Source organism: Sphaerodactylus townsendi, linkage group LG06, assembly GCF_021028975.2.
Source record: "Sphaerodactylus townsendi isolate TG3544 linkage group LG06, MPM_Stown_v2.3, whole genome shotgun sequence".
Lineage (NCBI taxonomy): Eukaryota > Metazoa > Chordata > Lepidosauria > Squamata > Sphaerodactylidae > Sphaerodactylus > Sphaerodactylus townsendi.
Window position 1 is genome coordinate 116,418,856 of NC_059430.1, and position 20,361 is coordinate 116,439,216.

The 20,361-nt window shown below is 42.7% G+C and overlaps 1 protein-coding gene across 1 annotated transcript; it reads right to left on the reverse strand.

Moving 5' to 3' along the window:
- Positions 1-261: 261 nt before the first annotated feature.
- LOC125435449 (IgGFc-binding protein-like) lies at positions 262-13,470 on the reverse strand. Its single transcript, XM_048501649.1, has 6 exons — positions 13,431-13,470; positions 11,006-11,198; positions 6,544-7,782; positions 4,331-4,593; positions 707-1,271; positions 262-407 (listed from the first exon to the last, which is right to left on the reverse strand). The coding sequence occupies exons 2-6, from the start codon at positions 11,055-11,057 to the stop codon at positions 262-264; spliced, it is 2,265 nt and encodes a 754-aa protein (XP_048357606.1). The 5' UTR covers positions 11,058-11,198; positions 13,431-13,470.
- Between the last annotated feature and the right edge of the window lie 6,891 nt (positions 13,471-20,361).

Consider the following 20,361-nt stretch of genomic DNA (forward strand, 5'->3'; position numbering starts at 1 on the left):
ATAGCTTTAAAAGGGGCTTGGATAGATTTATGGAGGAGAAGTCGATTTATGGCTACCAATCTTGATCCTGTTTGATCTGAGATTGCAAATGCCTTAACAGACCAGGTGATTGGGAGCAACAGCTGCAGAAGGCCATTGCTTTCACATCCTGCATGTGAGCTCCCAAAGGCACCTGGTGGGCCACTGCGAGTAGCAGAGAGCTGGACTAGATGGACTCTGGTCTGATCCAGCTGGCTTGTTCTTATGTTCTTATCTGTAAGATTACGCCAGTTTCTCCCAGATCCTCCCCATCCGGCTGTTCCTGAGGCCTGCTCTCTCTTTCTCTAGATGAGACACAGTCAGGAACTGGGAGAGACCTGAAAAACTATTTCGAGTTGAATAGTTTATGTTTAACCTTATTGCTTCTCCTGGGAGACAAGAGACACTCAAGAATTGCAGTAGAGGTAAATGGGGCATCTGCAACAGGAAGGGAAAAGGGTGAAAATCACAACTTCCCTTCCATAAGCAGAATTTTCGGTCTGAATCACACCAATGTTTTTTACTTTTTTCTAAGCTGCCCCAAGACTATACTGTTAGCAGAAGGACAGGCTAAACATTATACAATCAATAAGCTGGAATACTTGTCACATACATTTCACCTTTTTAAAATAATAGGTTGTATTGGGCTCTTTTCCACCACAGTTTGTAATGAGAAGGTAACACTTACTGCAGAAGGAAGCTGATCTCCATTGCCCAACCTGGATGCCTTGAGCTTGGCAGGCTGTTGCATAGGCACTGATAGCGCTACAGAGAGTGTCATGGTGACCCTTGTACAGACAGGTGTCAAAGACACAGTCATCAAAGAAGGACACTGGATCAGTGGCTTCATGGCACTGCCTGAATGGACCATCGTTTCGAATGAGGACCCCACAATACTTGTTGCTCTTATAAGTTTGTTTCTCTGTCTCCTTGCACACTTGGCAGTTATCGTGACATCCTGCTGAGCACCCTGGGACATCCTTCACTTTCCAGCTATCTGCAAATTGGATTTCATCAGCTGCCTGAGTTCCATCCTTCATGGTGAAGTCATCTTTGGGTTCCTGATTGGCGTTGCCACAGAGTCCACAGACAGCATTGGCATAAGTTCTAGGTATAATGACTGTGGCATAGCTGTTCCAGTTGAAGCTGACTCTCAAATCAAAGTCAGTTTTGATGAAGCCATGGACTCCACTAGCGTAGACCTTCAACTTATTTTCATAGGAGAAGGGCAAGTCCACAAAGACACCGTTAACCTAGGAGACAACCAGAAGAAATCATCAAAGGTTTTTATTTAGTAGATTTCATATATCTATACGTCTGTATCTATATAATGACGTGGATGACCGAGGCTAGCCTGATCTCCTCAGATCTCAAAATGTAATCAGGATTGGAACTGGTTTGTAGTTGGATGAGAGACTGCCATGGAAGTCTACGGTTGTTGCACAGAGATGGAAAGTGACACACTACCTCTGAACATCATTTGCCTTGAAAACCCTATGGAGTTGTCATAAGTCAGCAATGTCTTGGTGGCAACACACACACACACACACACACACACACACACGGGTTTTATGTACACAGTATTATCTTGACAAACATGACTGGAGGATGGGGCAAGCAAAAAGTGTCTTGGCAGATTGGCTATTAACTTGCAAACCTACCCGATTATGAACAAAGCATGGGACTTTGCAAACTTTAATACCTGATAGGTGCTACTGTGTTTATGATCTTTCGACAAACCTGCTCATCTGTCTGCTATCTACTGTCTATAATGGACAGTTTTCCCATCTCTAGGCCTTATGCAAGGTCTGCCCCCTCTTACTTTTCCCTTGGCTTCTCCTGGTTTAATTTTCCACTCAGACCTGTGTTGCCTGAATGGTGGCATTTTTGTGAACGATCTCAGGTCCCTGATTTGCAGTCCATGCCCATGCTGTCCCACCTATTTTCAGAGCACTATCTTCTAGCTCACCTGCCTAGTGTTGGGATAAGTGCTCCTGGTAGTTGGAGATCATCCCTATTTGCAGTTAGCAGAGAAACGCGAATTGGCTAGAGACATAGCTTAAAGAAGCCTTACACACCATTAATGAAAATTAGCGATGGATCCCAATGTGTGGCAAGCTTACACAAAAGAAAGTCAAAGTCAGTTGTAGTTTCTAATCTAATAAAAGGAGTATTTATTAGTGAACTCCATTCTGGATAGAAAGATGGAGAGATAGGTTCACTATGCTATCCTAATCTAGCTGGATGGAGGCGGATCCATCGGGGACACATCCTCTCCCTAGGCATGGTAGGAATAAGAAGAGTAGTGTTGAGGAGGAAGCCGGAAGGAAGTCCCTGAGAGTATCAGTCTAACATCAAAGGGATAGAACCAGCATGATAGAGTAAAGGTGTCAAATCCCTAGGTCCCTATCTAGCCACTGCCTATCTATAGTAAAAAAAAAACCCTCTGTAGATTGAGGAAGGAAACAGTGTAACAGTGTAAAGTCCTTCACTTCCAACACCTAGGACTGCTGCCTTCCTGTGTTTTCCTCTAAAAGACCTTCAGCCATCTCCAGACCAAGATTTTTTAAATCTGTCACCCCATCTTGCTTCACTTCCCTGATTCTTTGATGCTTTTCCTCATGCCCCCTTTCCTCAGGTTCCTGCGGCTGCAGAGCAGCACTTAGTCTACTTCATTCAGTTTCATTTCCTCTGTGCCCCTTACTGCTCAATTGTTCTGCCTCCCAGGAGACCTTCCAAGTTGTCATTCTGACCCAGAAAGCTATTAATGTTCTTGGAACCTGTGTAGAAACTGCAACTCACAACACTCCTTGTTCTTTCAATGCTGAGCAGACTGATGACATCCTATTGTCTCTCAGAAGCAAAAACTGCAGGTTCTGATGTCTTAACTGTTGGGTGTATTGGTTAAAATAGCAGAGTTTGCTCAGTCATGGAAGCGTGATATTGAGTGCCATAAAAATCAGTCCTCCTAAGAAGTGAACTTCGGGACCGTCTTACCCCATATGTCCCTCTGCTTGCTGGTTGTCCCTAGCCCCTCGATGATGCGGTTGGCCTCTGCCCGGGCCAGGGCCTTTACAGCCCTGGCCCCTGCCTGGTGGAACACTTTACCACCAGCTATCCGGGCCCTGCGGGATCTTGGAGAGTTCCACAGGGCCTGTAAGACCGAATTATTCCACCGGGCATTTGGAGGGGCCGACCGCTGATGTGCGCCCTCCTCCTCCCCCCTTTTACACTCTGGGCAGGGTGGGTTTATTACGTTTTATGAAGTTTCTGTTGGATGCCGCTGTAATTTTGTTCAATCCGCTGTTTTAAATGGGGTTTTAATGTTATTGTTTTGTTATTATCGTGTTGTTCACTGCCCAGAGCCCTTCGGGGGAGGGGCGGTATATAAAATTGATTATAAATAAATAAAAATTAATAAAGGTAGAGCTTACTTTTATTCAAGTCGATTCTGTTCACATTCTTGTTGCAGTTGAAAGAGAGATAGAAATCCTAAGATAAAGAATACATTTCTCTATACAAGTAGCCAGCTATTCCGGCATCATGTGAGTGCAAGTATGGAATATTTACTTCCACAGGAGAGACCTGTAGAAACACGTCTGACTACATGCAGATCAATGTGGAAAGTGAGACATAGCCAATGGCTACTGAGAGAGATGAGGTCAGAGGGCAGTTCCCAGGTACAGACGAAGAGTGGACATCCCACCAAAAGATAACACTTAAAGAGATATAGCAGCCTCCAGTGTCCAGGCATGCTGAGTTGCTCTCATTCCAACATTAATGCTCTGAAAATTGGAATGTTTGTGAATATAACTGTCTCAGATGCTTAACTATGGCCCCTTCCACACATGCAGAATAATGCACTTTCAAACTGCTTTCAATGCCTTTTGAAGCTGTGTGGAATAGCAAAATCCACTTGCAAACAGTTGTGAAAGTGGATTGAAAACATATTATTCTGCGTGTGTGGCAGGAGCCTATGTTAAGTTCGTTAGAAGATCTCTATCAATAGCATTCTAAAATGAAGTGTGTAGAAGAAAGGATGACCATCAAAATAGCTACCAGTGTTTTTTCCTCAAAGATTGATCCTGTTGTAGGAGAAAGAACACGTGGTTTTTTTAACATAAGATGGTGCAACTTTTTAAATTATAACTATCAGTTGTTCCCTGATCTGTGTAAATACTTTAAAAATGTGTTAGGCAGGCCTCTTCTTTTGTTTGGGAAATACAGTCATTGGCAAATATGAACTTACTTAAATGCAAACAAACCTAATTTTTTAACAATCCCAAATTTTGTCGTAGCCCAACATTTGTACCTGAATCTTGTGTGGATATTCTTGGCTCAGGCTGATGGTCATATTGTAGACCTCCAGAGTCACCACTTTGGTAAAGGATACCGCCTTGCTGCCTCGGTTGTTATTCTGCACCGTGACCAAAAACGGAGTGAGGGCAGGGTCTTTGGAGCAGACGCCCGCCATCTGATAAATGCAGGTTCCCATGAAATCAAATTTCCTTCCATCAAAGGAGGTATAGTGTGGATCCCCAGTTCCTATGCAGGTGAGGGGTCTTGATTTGGGTGCTGGATGAAACAAAAAGCAAAACAGCCTAGATAAATTCTCAAATATTTAAGCCTTTCAAGATACCTTCATACCCATGTTAAATGCTTATCTGGAGCAGTAATTTACATTTTATTGTTCAAAATCACATAGGGTGAAATCCAAATCAGTGCCTATGCCGTTCAAAGTCAACCAAAGCCAAAAGGTTACATCATGTCTAAATGTTCCATATTGACAATGGAGGGGGGGGGGGGCTTCCACTAATTCCTCCTTCCTACTTAGAACATAAGAAGAACATAAGAACTGGCCTGCTGGATCAGACCAGAGTCCATCTAGTCCAGCACTCTGCTACTCACAGTGGCCCACCAAATGCCTTTGGGAGCTCACATGCAGGAGGTGAAAGCAATGGCCTTCTGCTGCTGCTGCTCTTGAGCACCTGGTCTGCTAAGGCATTTGCAATCTGAGATCAAGGAAAATCAAGACTGGTAGCCATAGATCGACTTCTCCTCCATAAATCTGTCCAAGTCCCTTTTAAAGCTATCCAAGTTAGTGGCCATCACTACCTCCTGTGGCAGCATATTCCAAACACCAATCGCACGTTGTTTGAAGAAGTGTTTTCTTTTATTAGTCCTAATTCTTCCCCCCAGCATTTTCAATGAATGCCTCCTGGTTCTCACGATCCCCCCCAAAATATTTCTGGAGTTTCCCTAATGCCCTGGAGCATTGGGCGTTTCTGGCTGCAGTGAAAGGGAGAAAGGAAAGAAAGTCACATGTCTACAAATTGAAAGCTGGCCATCTGCTGAAATTACAGATAAGGTCCAAGCTCATGGTCTTAGAAGGGTTGACTATATTTAGGACTGCACAGTTAGGGTTTCCTTTCCTCACTTAGCTCTTTATCGATGCGTCTGCTGATTAGTAGATGGGAGGCAAATCATTCTGAGTTATATAATAGAAGAAAGTTGTGTTAGAAATGTAGCTCATTTTTTGCAAAAAAAAAAAAAGAAAATTAAGAAGGCCCCAAAACCTCCTGCCTCTTTAATTTGAAAATAGTTTTCCCCAAATTAATGTTCTGAAGGGAAAAGATAAAATCCATCCCAATGTTTTAACATTGCATCAAAATCTATACACTCAAAGGTCAAGTAAAATCCAAATTCTTTAGTTCCAGAGTCAAAATCTGGATTCTTAAAACACAGATTTCCTGTGTTTTGGTAGGTTCGATTTCTTGTGGCAATAGGTTTCTTTTCAAGTTAATTTCTACCCAGAGGGATCAGCTGGAAAGTACATGATACAGTAACCTTGCAAAAGCTGGGAAGGTATGGGTCTAGTCAGTGCCTGCCCAGGGTAGAAGCCACAAAATTCCACATTGGTAGAAAGATGGGATACAGTTATTACTAATTTAAAAAGAACTTAAAACTAAAACATCAAATAGTAAATTCGAAATATTTTGAGTTCAAATTCTAAATCAGGATTCTAAAATGTAGACTTCCTTAAGAGTTTCTTGTCAATGACTTGGCCATAACTCTATATTTAACACTTAAGAGTATGCTATGTGTAACTAAGGCCCCTTCCGCACATGCAAAATAATGTGTTTTCAAACCACTTTCACAACTGTTTGCAAGTAAATTTTGCAATTCCGCACAGCTTCAAAGCACTGAAAGCAGTTTGAAAGTGCATTATTTTGCATGTGTGGAATGAGCCAAAGTCAGTGGGAATCAGCTGGAGTAACTACACAGAATTACATTGTCAGACAGTCGTTGGTTTCCATTTCACCTTCCCACAAAGGAAGAATAGCTTTTATAACCCCAAATACATCCACAGCCTCACAAATGAAGAAGTATACTGAGTTACAACCATTCATCTAGTGCCTTTTTGTTCCCCCACAAGGCCATAATACCCTTTAGATGGTGGAAACATTATGCGCAAGTGCTGGGAACAAGGATAACCGTCTGTTTGTACCAAATAGCATTCATTACCAAATGAGGGAAGAGCTGGTGGGGCGAAACCGTAGCCATTAGAATCTCCGCCACCGAAAACCAAGACACCAAAGGGAGTTTCCGGATGCTCCAGGGATAGCGACTGGTTTCCTGCTTCCAAGTTGTATGTGCCCCATGAATAGAGTGTGCCAGGAACGTCTTCCCATTGAATGCCATGGATAGGCTGCTTATCTTTAGTAATGCTTCCTCTTTTTGACCTTTTCGCTATGAGAATGGCACTGTTCTCTAAGTCTCTTATCCCATTGATGTGGTAAGACTTGCCATAGTTGGCCAGGGCAGGGATGTTGATGAGAAATGGATCAACAGTCTTTTCTTTCGACTTAAACCCAGTGAAGAAGAAAAGGACCTGGATTCCAGCATCAGCAGAGATGTAATATGCCTGAGGGTAACTGATATCAAGCTGCATGACTTCCCCAGCCACCATGTTCTGAATTTTTTTTTCAGTCCCATGTTGGTAGTCAACGCGAGTATTTTGGCTGGCCGCCACATATACAATGTCTGCATTGGTTTGGAAGAAGACAGGGGGGACAATGAATGCAGTGCCCCAACCAGAGACAGGCAGAAGCTGTTCAACAACATGATCACAGTTGGTATTTTTATAAACACAGGCATGCCCACTTAAGACTGCCACAGGATTCTCTGACTGTATCCTAGTCCCAGAAAAATCGCCTAAGCTTTGAAGTTGGATTATCTGTTGAGCCTGGAGGGAAACACGGAGTATGCTCCCTGCACGATGTGACTGTCCGTTGAAGGTAACATCTGCTTTTAAATGAATATCAACGGTTGTAGGGACTTTCCAGCCTATGACTGCAAATTCTCTGAGGTAACTTGTTGATTGTCTCCCAGATGGGGTTACCACGTAATATTCTGTGCCAAGCTCTGGGACTGGGTACACTGTCATGATGTCCATAGTAGCTGACTTCCTGTATACTAAAACAACAGAAATGTCATTTTCTGCTTGAATCAGAATGGAGTGATCAGATGTGTTGGTGCCTATCACTTCTGCAGATTCTGGGATCTCCACAGGCAACATCTCCCCCTTTGTGAGTGAGTAACTTTTCTGGAATGGAGATTTGTTCATTTTCACTTGGACTCTGGTGGAATCATGGTAACCTGTGATGAACAACTGAATGCTTGTCGTAATGGGAGTTTTTGAAATAAAATTTTGCATGACAGAAGTGATGAATTCTCGGCCGTAGAATTGTGCCCTGCAATCACCTGGAGAAAAATAAAAAGAGAAAAGATTGGAAGAATATGGACTGGCTAAATGTCAGGAAGGGCAGCGGCCTTTCCTGGCATCCACCAACATGGTGCCGCATGGCGATGATGAGTTTCACACCTGGGTGGAGGAGTACCATATCCGCTGTATGGGGTTTGACCTATGCCAGTGGTGGCGAATCTATGGCACTCTAAGGCAAATCTATGGCACTCCAATTGGCCATGCTGGCAGGGGCTGATGGGAATTGTAGTCCATGAACATCTGGAGTGCCATAGGTTCGTCACCATGGATCTATGAAGTGTAACCAGCTTTCTGACATGTTAATGGACCTACTCGCTGTTTGATCTGTTTCTATATGCTTACAAATGTTGATAACTAGGCTCCCCCTGCCTGAGGCTCGGGAGGGGGAAGGAGGAAGGAGAGGGATTCATCAGGAGCTATCTCTGCTTTGGGCTTGGGATGCCTGTTTTCAAAAACATTCTTGTTCTCACTCTACTTTCATAAAATTCTCTGGGAAATAGGGAGGAGGAATTTGGGGAGTCAAAACGGGGAGAAAAATGGATTAAGAACCAGGCCCAGCAGAACTGGCTTCCTGCGTGTAGGGAATTTGTTGCCTACTCAATAAAGACTACTGATCCTGTATCCAGAGTGGGCTTATTGATTATTGGTCCAAGACCTAACAGTAAAGAAGCATAACCAAATATGAAAAAGACAGAGATCGCACTACTGTCCATTCCCTTGGGCATTGGGGTGGGGGTGGGGGTGTTATCCTAATCCTAGCAGAAAGGAGTTTGTATAGAATGGAAGTGTGTATCGCAGGCAATATCATCCTCTTGCAAAGGTCTGTGGAATACCCAGCTTGCTCAAGTCACTAATTTATCCTCCATCCTGTTTCAAGAGCTATGTTACCTCATGCAGACTTTTGTGCCCATCCAGATCACGCTCACATTGGTCCCATTAAAATATGTTCATTATGTTGTCTCACCCAGGCCTTTTGTGCCTATGGCCATTTGTCTCACAATAGCCTACTCAATAGCCTACTTTTCTTCCATTTTTCCTGCTGATGTCTGTCCGAGTGAGATTTAAACTTCAAGCCAGTGAGATTTGAACTTCTTCCAAAGCAAATTTGGAGTGGTCAGACCACCATCTACCCTGAGGAACTTCTTTTTCCTAAAAGAAGGACCCCCATGCCCAGCAGATGGTTCCTCAGTTCTCTGGTCCGAATCTCAGCTGTTCAGAACTCTGGTTTCCTTCTGAGAACTCCTGCTACACTCTGCAGGCTATTTCTCCTTGCTTTGCTGGCTCTTTGCTTTGCTCCTTGGATCTCTGTGGCATCTAATCCTGGACCTCTCCTCATGTCAAGTTTCCCTGTTTCCTCCCTTCTGCCTTTTATAAGTGTGCTCTCCCATTGCTGTGTGTATGTGCCTGTGTGATTACTTAGTACCGGTAAATTAATTATCTGGTGCCTAGTGTAGGTTCTTCACATTTTGATTTCTTTTTTATTTCATTTTGTACACAATACAGTTGTGTGTGTGTGTGTGTTTACTAGCGCTCTCTCTGTCTCTTTCACTCTCTTCATACTTTATTTTGAGGCAGCACTACTAAGATCCATCCAGCTGTGCAGAAGACACAATGTCTCGCATTATTCCTTTCTGGAATCCTTTTAACTTCTCTAGGTCCACTTTCGGTCACTGAACAGGCTAGCACCAACACCCTCTTCAAGTACAGGATATAATGTATAATGTGCCATTGAGTCAAAGTCAAGTCATAGTTGGGCGCCATCTGTGCATGCATCTGTGCATGTATTTTTATCTGTAATTTCTGGAATTGCTGCTATAATGTGTTTTAATGAATTTTAATGTTTTATCATTATATTGTATTTATGAGACCTTATATTGTATTTGTTTTATGTCTCATTGTACACCACCCAGAGCCCTTCGGGGGTTGGGCAGTCTATTAAGCCGAATTAACAACAACAACAACAACAACAACAACAACAACAACAACAACAACAACAACAACAGTGACCCCACACACGTGCTTTCCAAGCAAAAAAGATGAACAGAGGTGGTTTACCATTTCATTTCTCTACATAACAACCCCAGTCTTTCTTGCGGGTCTCAAGTAGACAACACTGCTTAGTTTTCCATGCTTTGATGAGACTGAGATTGGGTTCTTCTGGGCAGTTTGGGCTTCTCAGGGACAGCAAAGGGAAAGGCAGCAGAAAGTCCCATGCTATTTTTACTTGCATGAAAGAGGGAAGAAGGCATGGTATAGTCTGATCTCAGCAGATCTCAAAAATTAAACATAAGCAGGGTTGGTACTTCAGTGGGAGACAACCAAGGACGGTTCTGCAGATGACGCAATGGCAAATCCTCTGAACTTCTCCCTTGCATTGAAAGCCCCCTTCTGCGGTCACGTGCAACTTAACAGCATGTTATGGAAGTGCGTACTTAGAGGAGAGTGTCCTCAGGGGTGTACCCTCAATCCCTCTCCTTCCCACCCTTTGCAAAGAAGCAATCAGCATTACTGGGCAGGCAGCCCTCACTTGATAAAGCCAGCTCCTTGTTTAAGTATCCATGCAATCCCAAGTACAGTTACACATTTCCAAGTCCATTGAAGCGGGTGTGTTTAGAAAGGTGTAACTCTGCTTAGGACTGTGTAGATCAGGTGACTCTAGTGGCTGTGATGAAACGTAAGATCATTAAACAGTGAAAGCTGTTAGGGGTAAAAAGGCCTTCATGCTGAAGAACTATTACCCAATGTTTGTGAAATGCTAGCCAAGGTTAAATGAAGACATTATATTCAGCTTCTAGTAGAATAATTGAGGAGGAGGAGTGTTGCTGCATGTATCCAATTTCAACGACATCAGAAAGGGGAAAAATCCAGCTAGTTTGTTTCTTTCAAAATCCCATTTCCTCATTGTGTCATGAGGAAATATCTTTCTTTGGTCCTTGCAGTAAACTGTATGCATTAACTTTTTTGCAAATTCATCTAGAATACAAATGATTGGGTTGTTTTATTATTTCTTTCAAGACAATAATAATGTAATCCAAAGATATTTCTTCAAAGCTGTATCATTTTTAAAAGGAGGGAACTCATGTTGAGTGAACACAGGGATTTACCTTTCGGGCATGTGGGAAATATGGGCAGCATCAAGCCACAAGCTTCCTGGATCCCTGTCTGGAGAGTGTAAGAGGAGCTGAAGAGCCATTTACTCACCACTCAGCAGCACCAAACCAGTCAAGAGGAGCAGGAACCTCAGCATCGCCATGGCCGCAGAACATGAAGTTGAGGAAGCCAAGGTGAGAAGCAGGATGAACCTGGAAGTCCTTTGAAGATGCCCACAATTTGTTCCAGCCTAGGTGATCCAGAACTTACATCATCAGAGGCACTGGAGTGTAAATGCATCAAACTGATATAAAGGCACAGCAGAAAGAGAGGGTAGGATGCTACAAGGAGAGTCTGTTTCAAACCTTCTTAAAATTCACACAAGCCCCTGGAATCCCCCTGACTTGCTTTCTGTTAAAGATATTTCTGCCTTTGACAGGAGACAGCTCTTCTCACCATTGGGACGGTGACAGGAAATCTGGATCCACTGTCTGTAGGGTATACCCTACAAATGTGCAAAATCAATAACTGCCAGTATTTGTGCATTCTATTGTGTCCCCAACTTTATTAAATGGCCTGCTTGGGGAGATGAAGTTTCTTGCTCTCCTGGTTTTCTACACACTACGGAAAATAGGTATTCGTGGGGGGGGGGGGGTACACTGCTTTGGTAAAGGTTTATTGTGGACTATACTACAACTACTCAATTGATTGTAGGACTCTGAAGAGGTGACATAGAATAATCTAAAGAAATAAATAAAATCTGTACGATCTTTTGCAGTAATTATCATCATACCGGTATGATGTGACTTCTGCATTGTTTAACATGCCATGTTTATATGCTTATGCTCTGTTTTGGATTTCCGCAGTCAAACCCCTGTTGCCTTGCTTAATGGATACCTCAGCCTGTTGATTACATTGACTTCCACTGCGTAATCTGCCTTGAGTATCCAGTGAGTAAAGCAGACGTCAAGTAAGAAAAATAAATTCATTCTTTTTTAAAAGGTGGCAGTGATCCTTTGAAATTGAAAAGGGAAATGAATGTCATGGACCGATTGAACAGACTCATCAAGGTCATGTTAGATCTGATAAAAAACCTCTCATAGCAGCATTTTTTTTGGAGGCTTCAAATTAGATTAAGCGGCTCCATCCCGGTTTTGTCCAGAGCCTAAAGGCCAGGCTTCTCTGCCCTGTGAAAAGAGACCAGCCATCCCCTGGGGAGTTGCTGCCAGTCAGAGGCCCCATCCGCACATGCAGAATAAAGCACTTTCAGTCCATTGTCACAATTGTTTGTAAGTGGATTTTGCTATTTCACACGATAAAATCCAGTTGCAAAGTACACTGAAAGTAGATTGAAAGTGCATTATTGTGCATGTTTGGAAGGAACCAGAGTTGGCAATGCTGACCTTAATAGATCAGTTGGAGGAAGCTTTGTGAGTTTAATTAATAAAAAAACAAAGCTTGTCTAGAACAGTTTCCACAGCTAATTTTATATGATCTCCCTATTCCACCCCCCCCCCCCCCAAAGGTGGTGTGCTGCTTTTTCTGGACAAATATACACCAGTTGTAAAGTCACAAAATGTACAATTAATGCTGACAACAGCATAATAAAATCACAAACACTGCTCCTACACTGATGACATTGCAATCTTATGCAAACTTAAGTTACTGTGCAACTGGTTGTGGTGGGTTTTCTGGGCTGTGTGGCCGTGGTCTGGTAGATCTTGTTCCTAACGTTTTGCCTGCATCTGTGGCTGGCATCTTCAGAGGTGTATCACAGAGGGAAGTCTGTTACACACTGTGTCCAGTGTGAAGGGAATGTTTTAGTGGGGTTATATTGTCCATGTCCCAGGACACAGTGTGTAACAGACTTCTCACTGAACACATTGTGTAACAGACTTCCCTCTGTGATACACCTCTGAAGATGCCAGCCGCAGATGCAGGCAAAACGTTAGGAACAAGATCTACCAGACCACAGCCACACAACCCAGAAAACCCACCACAACCAGTTGAACATTTGTGAAAAGCTTTGACAATACATTACTCTACAACCTTCAAAATCAGTGGGCTTAGACTGGAGTAACTCTGCCTTGAATTGCACTGTTCCAGTATATTTGTTTGGAAAATCTGCATTGAAAAAGCAAGGCTGGAGTCCAGTAGCACCTTAGAGACTTATCTGAAAAGGGACTCTCATTGAAGTTCTACTGAACCCAGTGCTCTTCCATTGCAGCCAAGATTGCTACCTGCCTGACACTGCATTAAAAAGGAGGAGATGAGGAAAAAGTGGAGACATTATCATCATTGCAAAGCAAAAGGGAAAGAAAACTGATCTGAAGAATTAGTAAGATTGGTTTCCCCTGCAGGAAATATTTCCAGGATCTCTGCTTCTGCTCATTAAACGGGCTACTGTTAGTTGGCACCAACGGTTGCTAAGATTAGGGAGATCGGTGCTGAGGTCAGGTGAGGTACGGCCTGGCTGTAGATCAGCAGAGATAGCTGAACAGCATCAGAAGACAAAAATCCAGTGCAAATCTCCTACCTTTGGTAGCAGAGTCTCAGTTTGACAAAGAAACGTTCTACCCACTCTCCTTATCTCTCTCTGCTCTTCTTTCCCTTTTTATAGAAAAAAGAAGCCAAGCCTTAGTTCCACAGAACTCACGGGGAAGTAGCGTCAACCCACAAGCCACAGAGGTTATCGAAGCAGCAAACCTCACTCAAGGAATAGAAATAGAAATCCAGCCCTGGACTCATTGTCCCAAGAGAAATACCAGGATTAGGTTAGTTCAGTGGTAGGATTCAAATAATTTAATAACCGGTTCTGGTGGTGGGATTCAAATCATTTATCAACTGGTTGTTTACAAGCACCATTTTAACAACAGATTCTGCCGAAGTGGTGCGAGCCTGCTGAATCTCACCACTGTGTTAGTTCCTAGAGTCTGTAGGGAATGGTCCTTGACAGGCCCCAATGCTGTCTTTGCTAAGCTCAGATCCAAGAATATTTGTATCTCTGAGGAGGTCCAGAGAACTTTCTACAATTGTAATTAATGAATCAGAGCTGGATGTCACAGGGATCAGTACAGTGACCACCTGTTACCAGTACATAACAGGATCCAATGAAGCATTTAGCCATTCAATGATTCTTTAAAATGACCTTGCTAGATATGAGAACCTGCTCAGACATCCTGTATACATTGAAAATTGTAAATTCAGAAAATAGGCAGTAAAGATGAGGCAATAAAATGTTCTGCAGCAGTAGTCAGCAACCTTTTACCATTTAAGAGCCAAGCTATGACAGAACTTGGAGCAACTAATCAACAACTATAAGGAAGCTCATTTGCATTGCTGGAAATATACAACTTAATCTAAACACTGATTAAGTTATTGATTCATACACAAGGGCCGATTACACACAAGTCTTTGCTGTGTAGTGGAGGCCAGTGTTCGCTGCAGCAAGATTTCTTGTATGGCTGCATTTTCTGAAGTCCCACTTTCACTTTCTACTTTGTTTGCAGCAAACAATAACACTTATAGCATGATTTAAATCTTGCTTCACCACCAGAACGGGACAGATTTTCTCTTGGGCACAGCTTTGCCTCGGTGTGATAGATCACCATTTTAGAAACATTCCCCAAGCATATTTTCTCCCCCCTGGCAGCGACTGTGAGTGCCAAATGTGTACAGGAATGGATTCATAAATGGATTCCCTTTTAAAAATTTGTTGGGTGCTCACAGCATATAGCTAGCCAAATGCACACCTTTGGATGTGGATGGGACGTATTGCTTTGCTCCCAGTTTGGACAGATTTTATTATTTTGTATATCACAATGTTAAGGGGTTTTTTTTGCATGCTTCATGTTTATTTGTGTCATGGTTTCAAAGCCCTAAACTTTTTTTAATGGAGAAATGGGAGGGGGAGGTCCTGCTTGGGCTCCCTGGGTTGCAATAGATTCTCCAATCAGAAGCGTTCCCTCAGCAGAAGGCAGGAGCAGGCAGAAGGGGGACTGTGGTGATGGAACAGCCAATCAGACTGCAGGAAAAACAGGATATTTGCGCCTGCACAGCTCCATTTGCATTGTGAAAAAAAGAGGGTTTGCGTGAAGGGACAGAAAGAAAACAGATTGTTTCCTTCATGGAAAATGAGCACCCATGTGAAAGACAAAAATGGAATAAAATAGACCTGGATTGAAAAATAATGGACGTAATCTAGTATTATTATGCTGCGCAGAATCGACCTATGACAGAACTTAAAGCAACAGATCAACTAAAAACTAGTATAAGAAAGCCAATATGCATTATTGGAAATGTACAACTTAAACAATGATTTAGATATTGATTAATACAAAATGTGTCCACAGCCCAAACAGCAGCCATTGTGAGTCCTTTGTTTAGGAAGAAGCACACACAACATGGCTAAAGGGAACCTCCATATCCAAAAGCTGAAAATCTTTGAATACCAGTCCCGGGAGCCAAAAACAGAGGCATCCATACCCTGATTATTAGTCCTTCAAGACAACATGATGCCCACCATGTAAAATAGGATGGTGGGCTGGATAGATCACTGGTCAGATCCAGTAGGGGGTTTCTTACATTCTTATGCCCACAGGTATCTGTCACGTCTACAACCTCATTCAATGACGGATTCTGATTTTGTCACTCAGAAATCTTTATGGAAATTAATAGCACACACCTGGCTTTGCTAAAGTCAGTTCTAACCCTTCACACACTTACCCTCTGCTTTATCTCCTCCAAAGCCAACACCCCCTCCTTTCCCATTGCCATGAAATGCAAACGTAGGAAAGTGAAAGTCCATCCTCATGGCCGTTGAAGAGATAGGAAGCAATCTGCCCCCCCCCACCCTTCCTGGGAAGGCGCCAGAGATGCTTCTAGTTTACATACATACATACATACATACATACATACATACATACATACATACATACATAAGCCTTTATTGGCATAGTCAGAAGTGAATACATAAATCAGAAACAAACACATAATTACATGATAGATAAAAACGGCAAAAGGCCCCACAGGGACCATAACAAGTACGTTCCACTGAGAACTCTCAACTATCTCCACAATGAAATTGGCGACCTCTTCACAAAGACCAAGGTCCGAATTATTTAATGATAGAGATAACCTAGTCAGATCAGGCAGCCCAGATTGGAAGAAAAAATGTAAGTTGGTATATTTAGATCTGATGTTATTAAATCTGGTGCAGTTCAAGAGTTGGTGGGTCAGAGTTTCAACCACATTGAGTTTGCAACTGCATAGCCTTGCAGATTTTTCTAAATTACTGAACCTACCCATTAATAGGGCAGAGGACATAATGTTAAATCACGCAATGGTAAGGGCTCTCCTTGTGCATGGGTTGGTTAAAGTATGGAGGTCATACGTCTCTGCTCAAATTGAATTAGGAGTTGTGTTGGAGAGCAGGTTCGCTTGGCTGCTAGATGTAAATTTGCAAATTCTAGATCTAAAAGCCAATCTCTAAGCCTATTGTACATTTCTGAACAGGACATTAGGTAGAGTGATTCAGTAGGCAGGCCGATGGAAATAATCTTTCTCTCAATTAGAGAGAACTAAGGGTTAGCCTGCGTGTCCTGTAATGTCAATGAGATAAGGGAGCGTTCGGATGGCTTCTAGTTAACTATGTTTGCTAGCCTGAGAAAAGGTGAGAAGGAAAGAAAGACCCGTTAACCTGAGAAGGGTCTGTATAGGAGGAAGGGGTGCAGACATTAAGCAAACATAGCCATTCTGACAGTATCATGCAAGAGGACTGTAGTTGCTGTGGGAGAGCAGTGTGCCCAAATTGATGCTCTTCAGAAAATGCCAAACAAGTACATTGGGTTAGTGTATTGTGTGGCAAAGAAAGCTTTCAGAAATAGCAGGACAGTCAAGGAAAAGTGAACATCACAACAGGAAGCAGTGGGCGGGGAGTAGGCGCAGGACTGTCCAGTCCCATCAGTGGGAATGAAGCAGAAGGAAAGTCCTGCCACAGGGAGATGCTGAAATTACCACTAAGACCATGCTGAGGGCACAGTTATGTGTTGTGTGGTCTGCCTGACTTAAGCCTTTTAATCATGGTGCGTTTGCACTTGCTTAAATTTTAGCAGCTGGAATGTCCCAGACTAGCACCGAAGTTCTCAGAATTTAACATCTAAGCAAAGTTAGCCATGGTTACTACTTGGGAGGGAGGCCTGGGGTGCTATGCAGAAGAATGGCAAACTATCTGGGCTCATATGTTACCTAGAAAACCCCATGAGGGCTCACCATAAATCAGTTGCAATTTGGCAGCACATAATTATTCTTTACTCAAAGGATCATGAAAAATTGTGGGTGTTTCACAGAAAGTTGATTATGACTAATGGGGATTTTGTGCCTTTTACTATTACACTCAACTCTGTCTTTTTGGTGGGACTTTTTGATGGTCTGTTGCAACTTAAGGGTTTGTGCAATTCACCCTAAAATGGGATGCAGCGGTTTTAGGGAACTATATCCTCATTTGCAGAAGTTTATGTTGTTTTGGTGATTGTGACATTCGTATGTGCAGTATATTTCGAAGGAATTTCATTTTTCAGATAATGGGGTCGCAGCAGTATTTGGAATGTGTGATGTATTATGAAGAGACTAGTCAGGAAAACATTGGATGTACTTAGGTCAAATACATGAAATTCAAATCTCACCCTTCCCATTCCGTGCACCCTGATTTTAAAATATATATATATACCTAAGAACCATGTCCCTGTGGAGCTCTTGAATGTAAAGGAACTTCCTTACGGTTTGTCCCATTGTCTCTATCTGGATGCTAGATCTAAACTCCTGTGGTATTCTAAGCCAGCCTTGAAACAATGAAAATGAACAAAGTTTGGCTACCAGTACTTACAAACACTAGAATCAAGACAATGGTTAGTGAACCCCACCCAGGGGGGTCTCCAGGCAGGAAGCAACCAAAGGGATTAAAATGCCGGGCGGCTGCTGTGCAGATGCCCTTGCTAGCTGATCATGCAACTTCATTGTTACTTACATATGCTAAAATGGGTGGATACAACACATTGGCTACAAGGGAGTAATAGAAGGGATATCTAGAGACCCACGGTTATTATAGTCTGGCAGTTGTCTAAGAATAATTGAATTATTTATTGTAAACAAGAACTTGCATTATGATGAATTTGCATAAGCACTGAAGAAGATTCACTGCTCGAAAATGCACTCTCAGCGCGCAGGCATTCTGCTGCTGTTATAATTTTGTACTGCCAGAACAGTATTGGTGAGCGGATTGCTCCTCTGCAACACCATTTTCCACTTATATCTTGTTCTCCATTGACTTACCTGTATGACATTGAAGCAATTGTGGACCCACCACATCCTTTGATATTACTTACCTGCACGGAATAGTCACTATTGTAGAACTTTATGGATTTATGAATGGACTATTTCCATAAGAACATAAGAACATAAGAACTAGCCTGCTGGATCAGACCAGAGTCCATCTAGTCCAGCATTCTGCTACTCGCAGTGGCCCACCAGGTGCCTTGGGGAGCTCACATGCAGAATGTGAAAGCAATGGCCTTCTGCTGCTGCTGCTCCATGATGTACATTTGATACTCTGCTATTATTCACAATTTGCACTTTATTAATATAGTCATTCGCATAGAATTTCACTAAAATAACATCTAATAACATATTCTCCTTATCGTTTGGCGAGTTATTGGGTTTCGGCCAATCCTGTTGTTTTTGCTATATCTTACATCTCACCTTTTGTGTATTTTCTCTGGATACAACACATGCAAATCACACTTGTTAATTGCACGCTTTACACTTGTTAACCAATGCAAATGGTTCGTTCTCCCACCCTGGACATTCCATAGGTATATATACTCCACTTGCTTTACTACCATTAGATCCTCTGAAGGTGCCAGCCACAGACACAGGTGAAACAATCAGGAGAAAATGCTACTGGAACACGGCCATACAGTCCAGAAACCCCACAACATTCCAATGTAACAGCCTTTGGCCATATGCAATAAACTTTTTATTTCTACTATTTACCAGGGACAATTGCCATTTTCTGGTGCCAGTTTTGTGCCCCTATTTTGCCTTTGGGGATGATTAATTCTAGTACTGGTATACTACACTGGCTGTCCTTTTGACCTCAGTTCCCTTCTCCTGCTTTCCGTGAGCAGTGAGCATTCTCAGCTAGGGCACATTGCTATCAGTATACCTGCCAGAACACTAAGAAATGAGTGCACATCCTGTAATTTCATTTACTGACCACACTTGAACTCTTCAAAGTTGCAACACACTAAAGGGAACTGAAACTGTGTTAGCCTGAAGAGGAATTAGGGAAAGGTAACCCTGGCATTTGATACCATCGGCCATGGTGTCATTTTGAATGTGTTAGTTGAGGTTCGTAGCAAGGGCATGACATTCCAGTGACTCCAGTCCTGTCTGGCCAACCTGTATCAAAAAGGTTTGATTCTGTCTCCTGTGCTGTTTATCATCTACCTAAAGCTACTAGGACAGGTTTTCTGGAGATCTGGAGTTGTATCATCAGTGTTTGGGTGAGTCAGGTGAAATGGTAGATGATTTAAACCAGTGTCTGGAGGTAGTTATGGGCTGATGAAAGCCAATAAACTGATGTTCAGTCTAGAAATACAGCCAATCTGAACACAATACTGATGACTCTGTATAAAGTGGCTTCATGTGTTTATGAACCATGATACAGCAGGAGTTTCCCACGTGGCACCTGCATGAATTCTGTGCATCTGTCTTCACCCAAGAGGAGGTGAGGAAAATTCCTGAACCAAGCTTCTTAAGAGGCGAATCCGATGAACTGGTGAAGATAGTGGTAGACAAGAAAGAAGTTCTGGCAGCCATTGATAAACTAAATGCTACCAAATCCCCTGGCCCAGATTGCATTCACCCAAGAGTTCTTAAAGAGCTCAAGCATGAAATTGCTGATCTTCTCACTTTAATATGCAATTTATCCCTGAAATCAGCCTCCATCCCTGAAGACTGGAAGATGGCCAATATCACTCTAATCTTTAAGAAAGGATCTACGGGGGACCCAGGAAATTACAGGCCAGTCAGTTTGACATCTGTTCCTGGTAAATTAGTAGAATCTATAATTAAAGATAAAATTATAAAACATGTAGAAAAGCAAGACCTGCTGAGGAAGAGTCAGCATGGCTTTTGCAGAGGCAAGTCCTGTCTTACGAACTTACTAGAGTTCTTTGAGGGTGTACAGGCATGTGGATAAGGGGGAACCAGTGGACACTGTCTACTTGGATTTCCACAAGGCTTTTGACAAAGTTCCTCACCAGAGACTATTGGGAAAACTCAGCAATCAAGGAATAAGAGGGGAAGTCCTCCTATGCTGGATTAAAAACTGATTGAGAAACAGGAAGCAAAGAGTGGGTGTAAATGGGAAGTTCTCACAATGGAGCGATGTAGAGAGTGGTGTCCCC

Coding starts and splice junctions, on each gene's coding strand:
- LOC125435449 (XM_048501649.1), bottom strand. CDS start 11,057: ATGGCGATGCTGAGGTTCCTGCTCCTCTTGACTGGTTTGGTGCTGCTG. Junction 7,783..11,005: donor TGGTTTGGTGCTGCTGAGTG/GTGAGTAAATGG, acceptor ATTTTTCTCCAG/GTGATTGCAGGGCACAATTC. Junction 4,594..6,543: donor ACCAGCTCTTCCCTCATTTG/GTAATGAATGCT, acceptor TGTTTCATCCAG/CACCCAAATCAAGACCCCTC.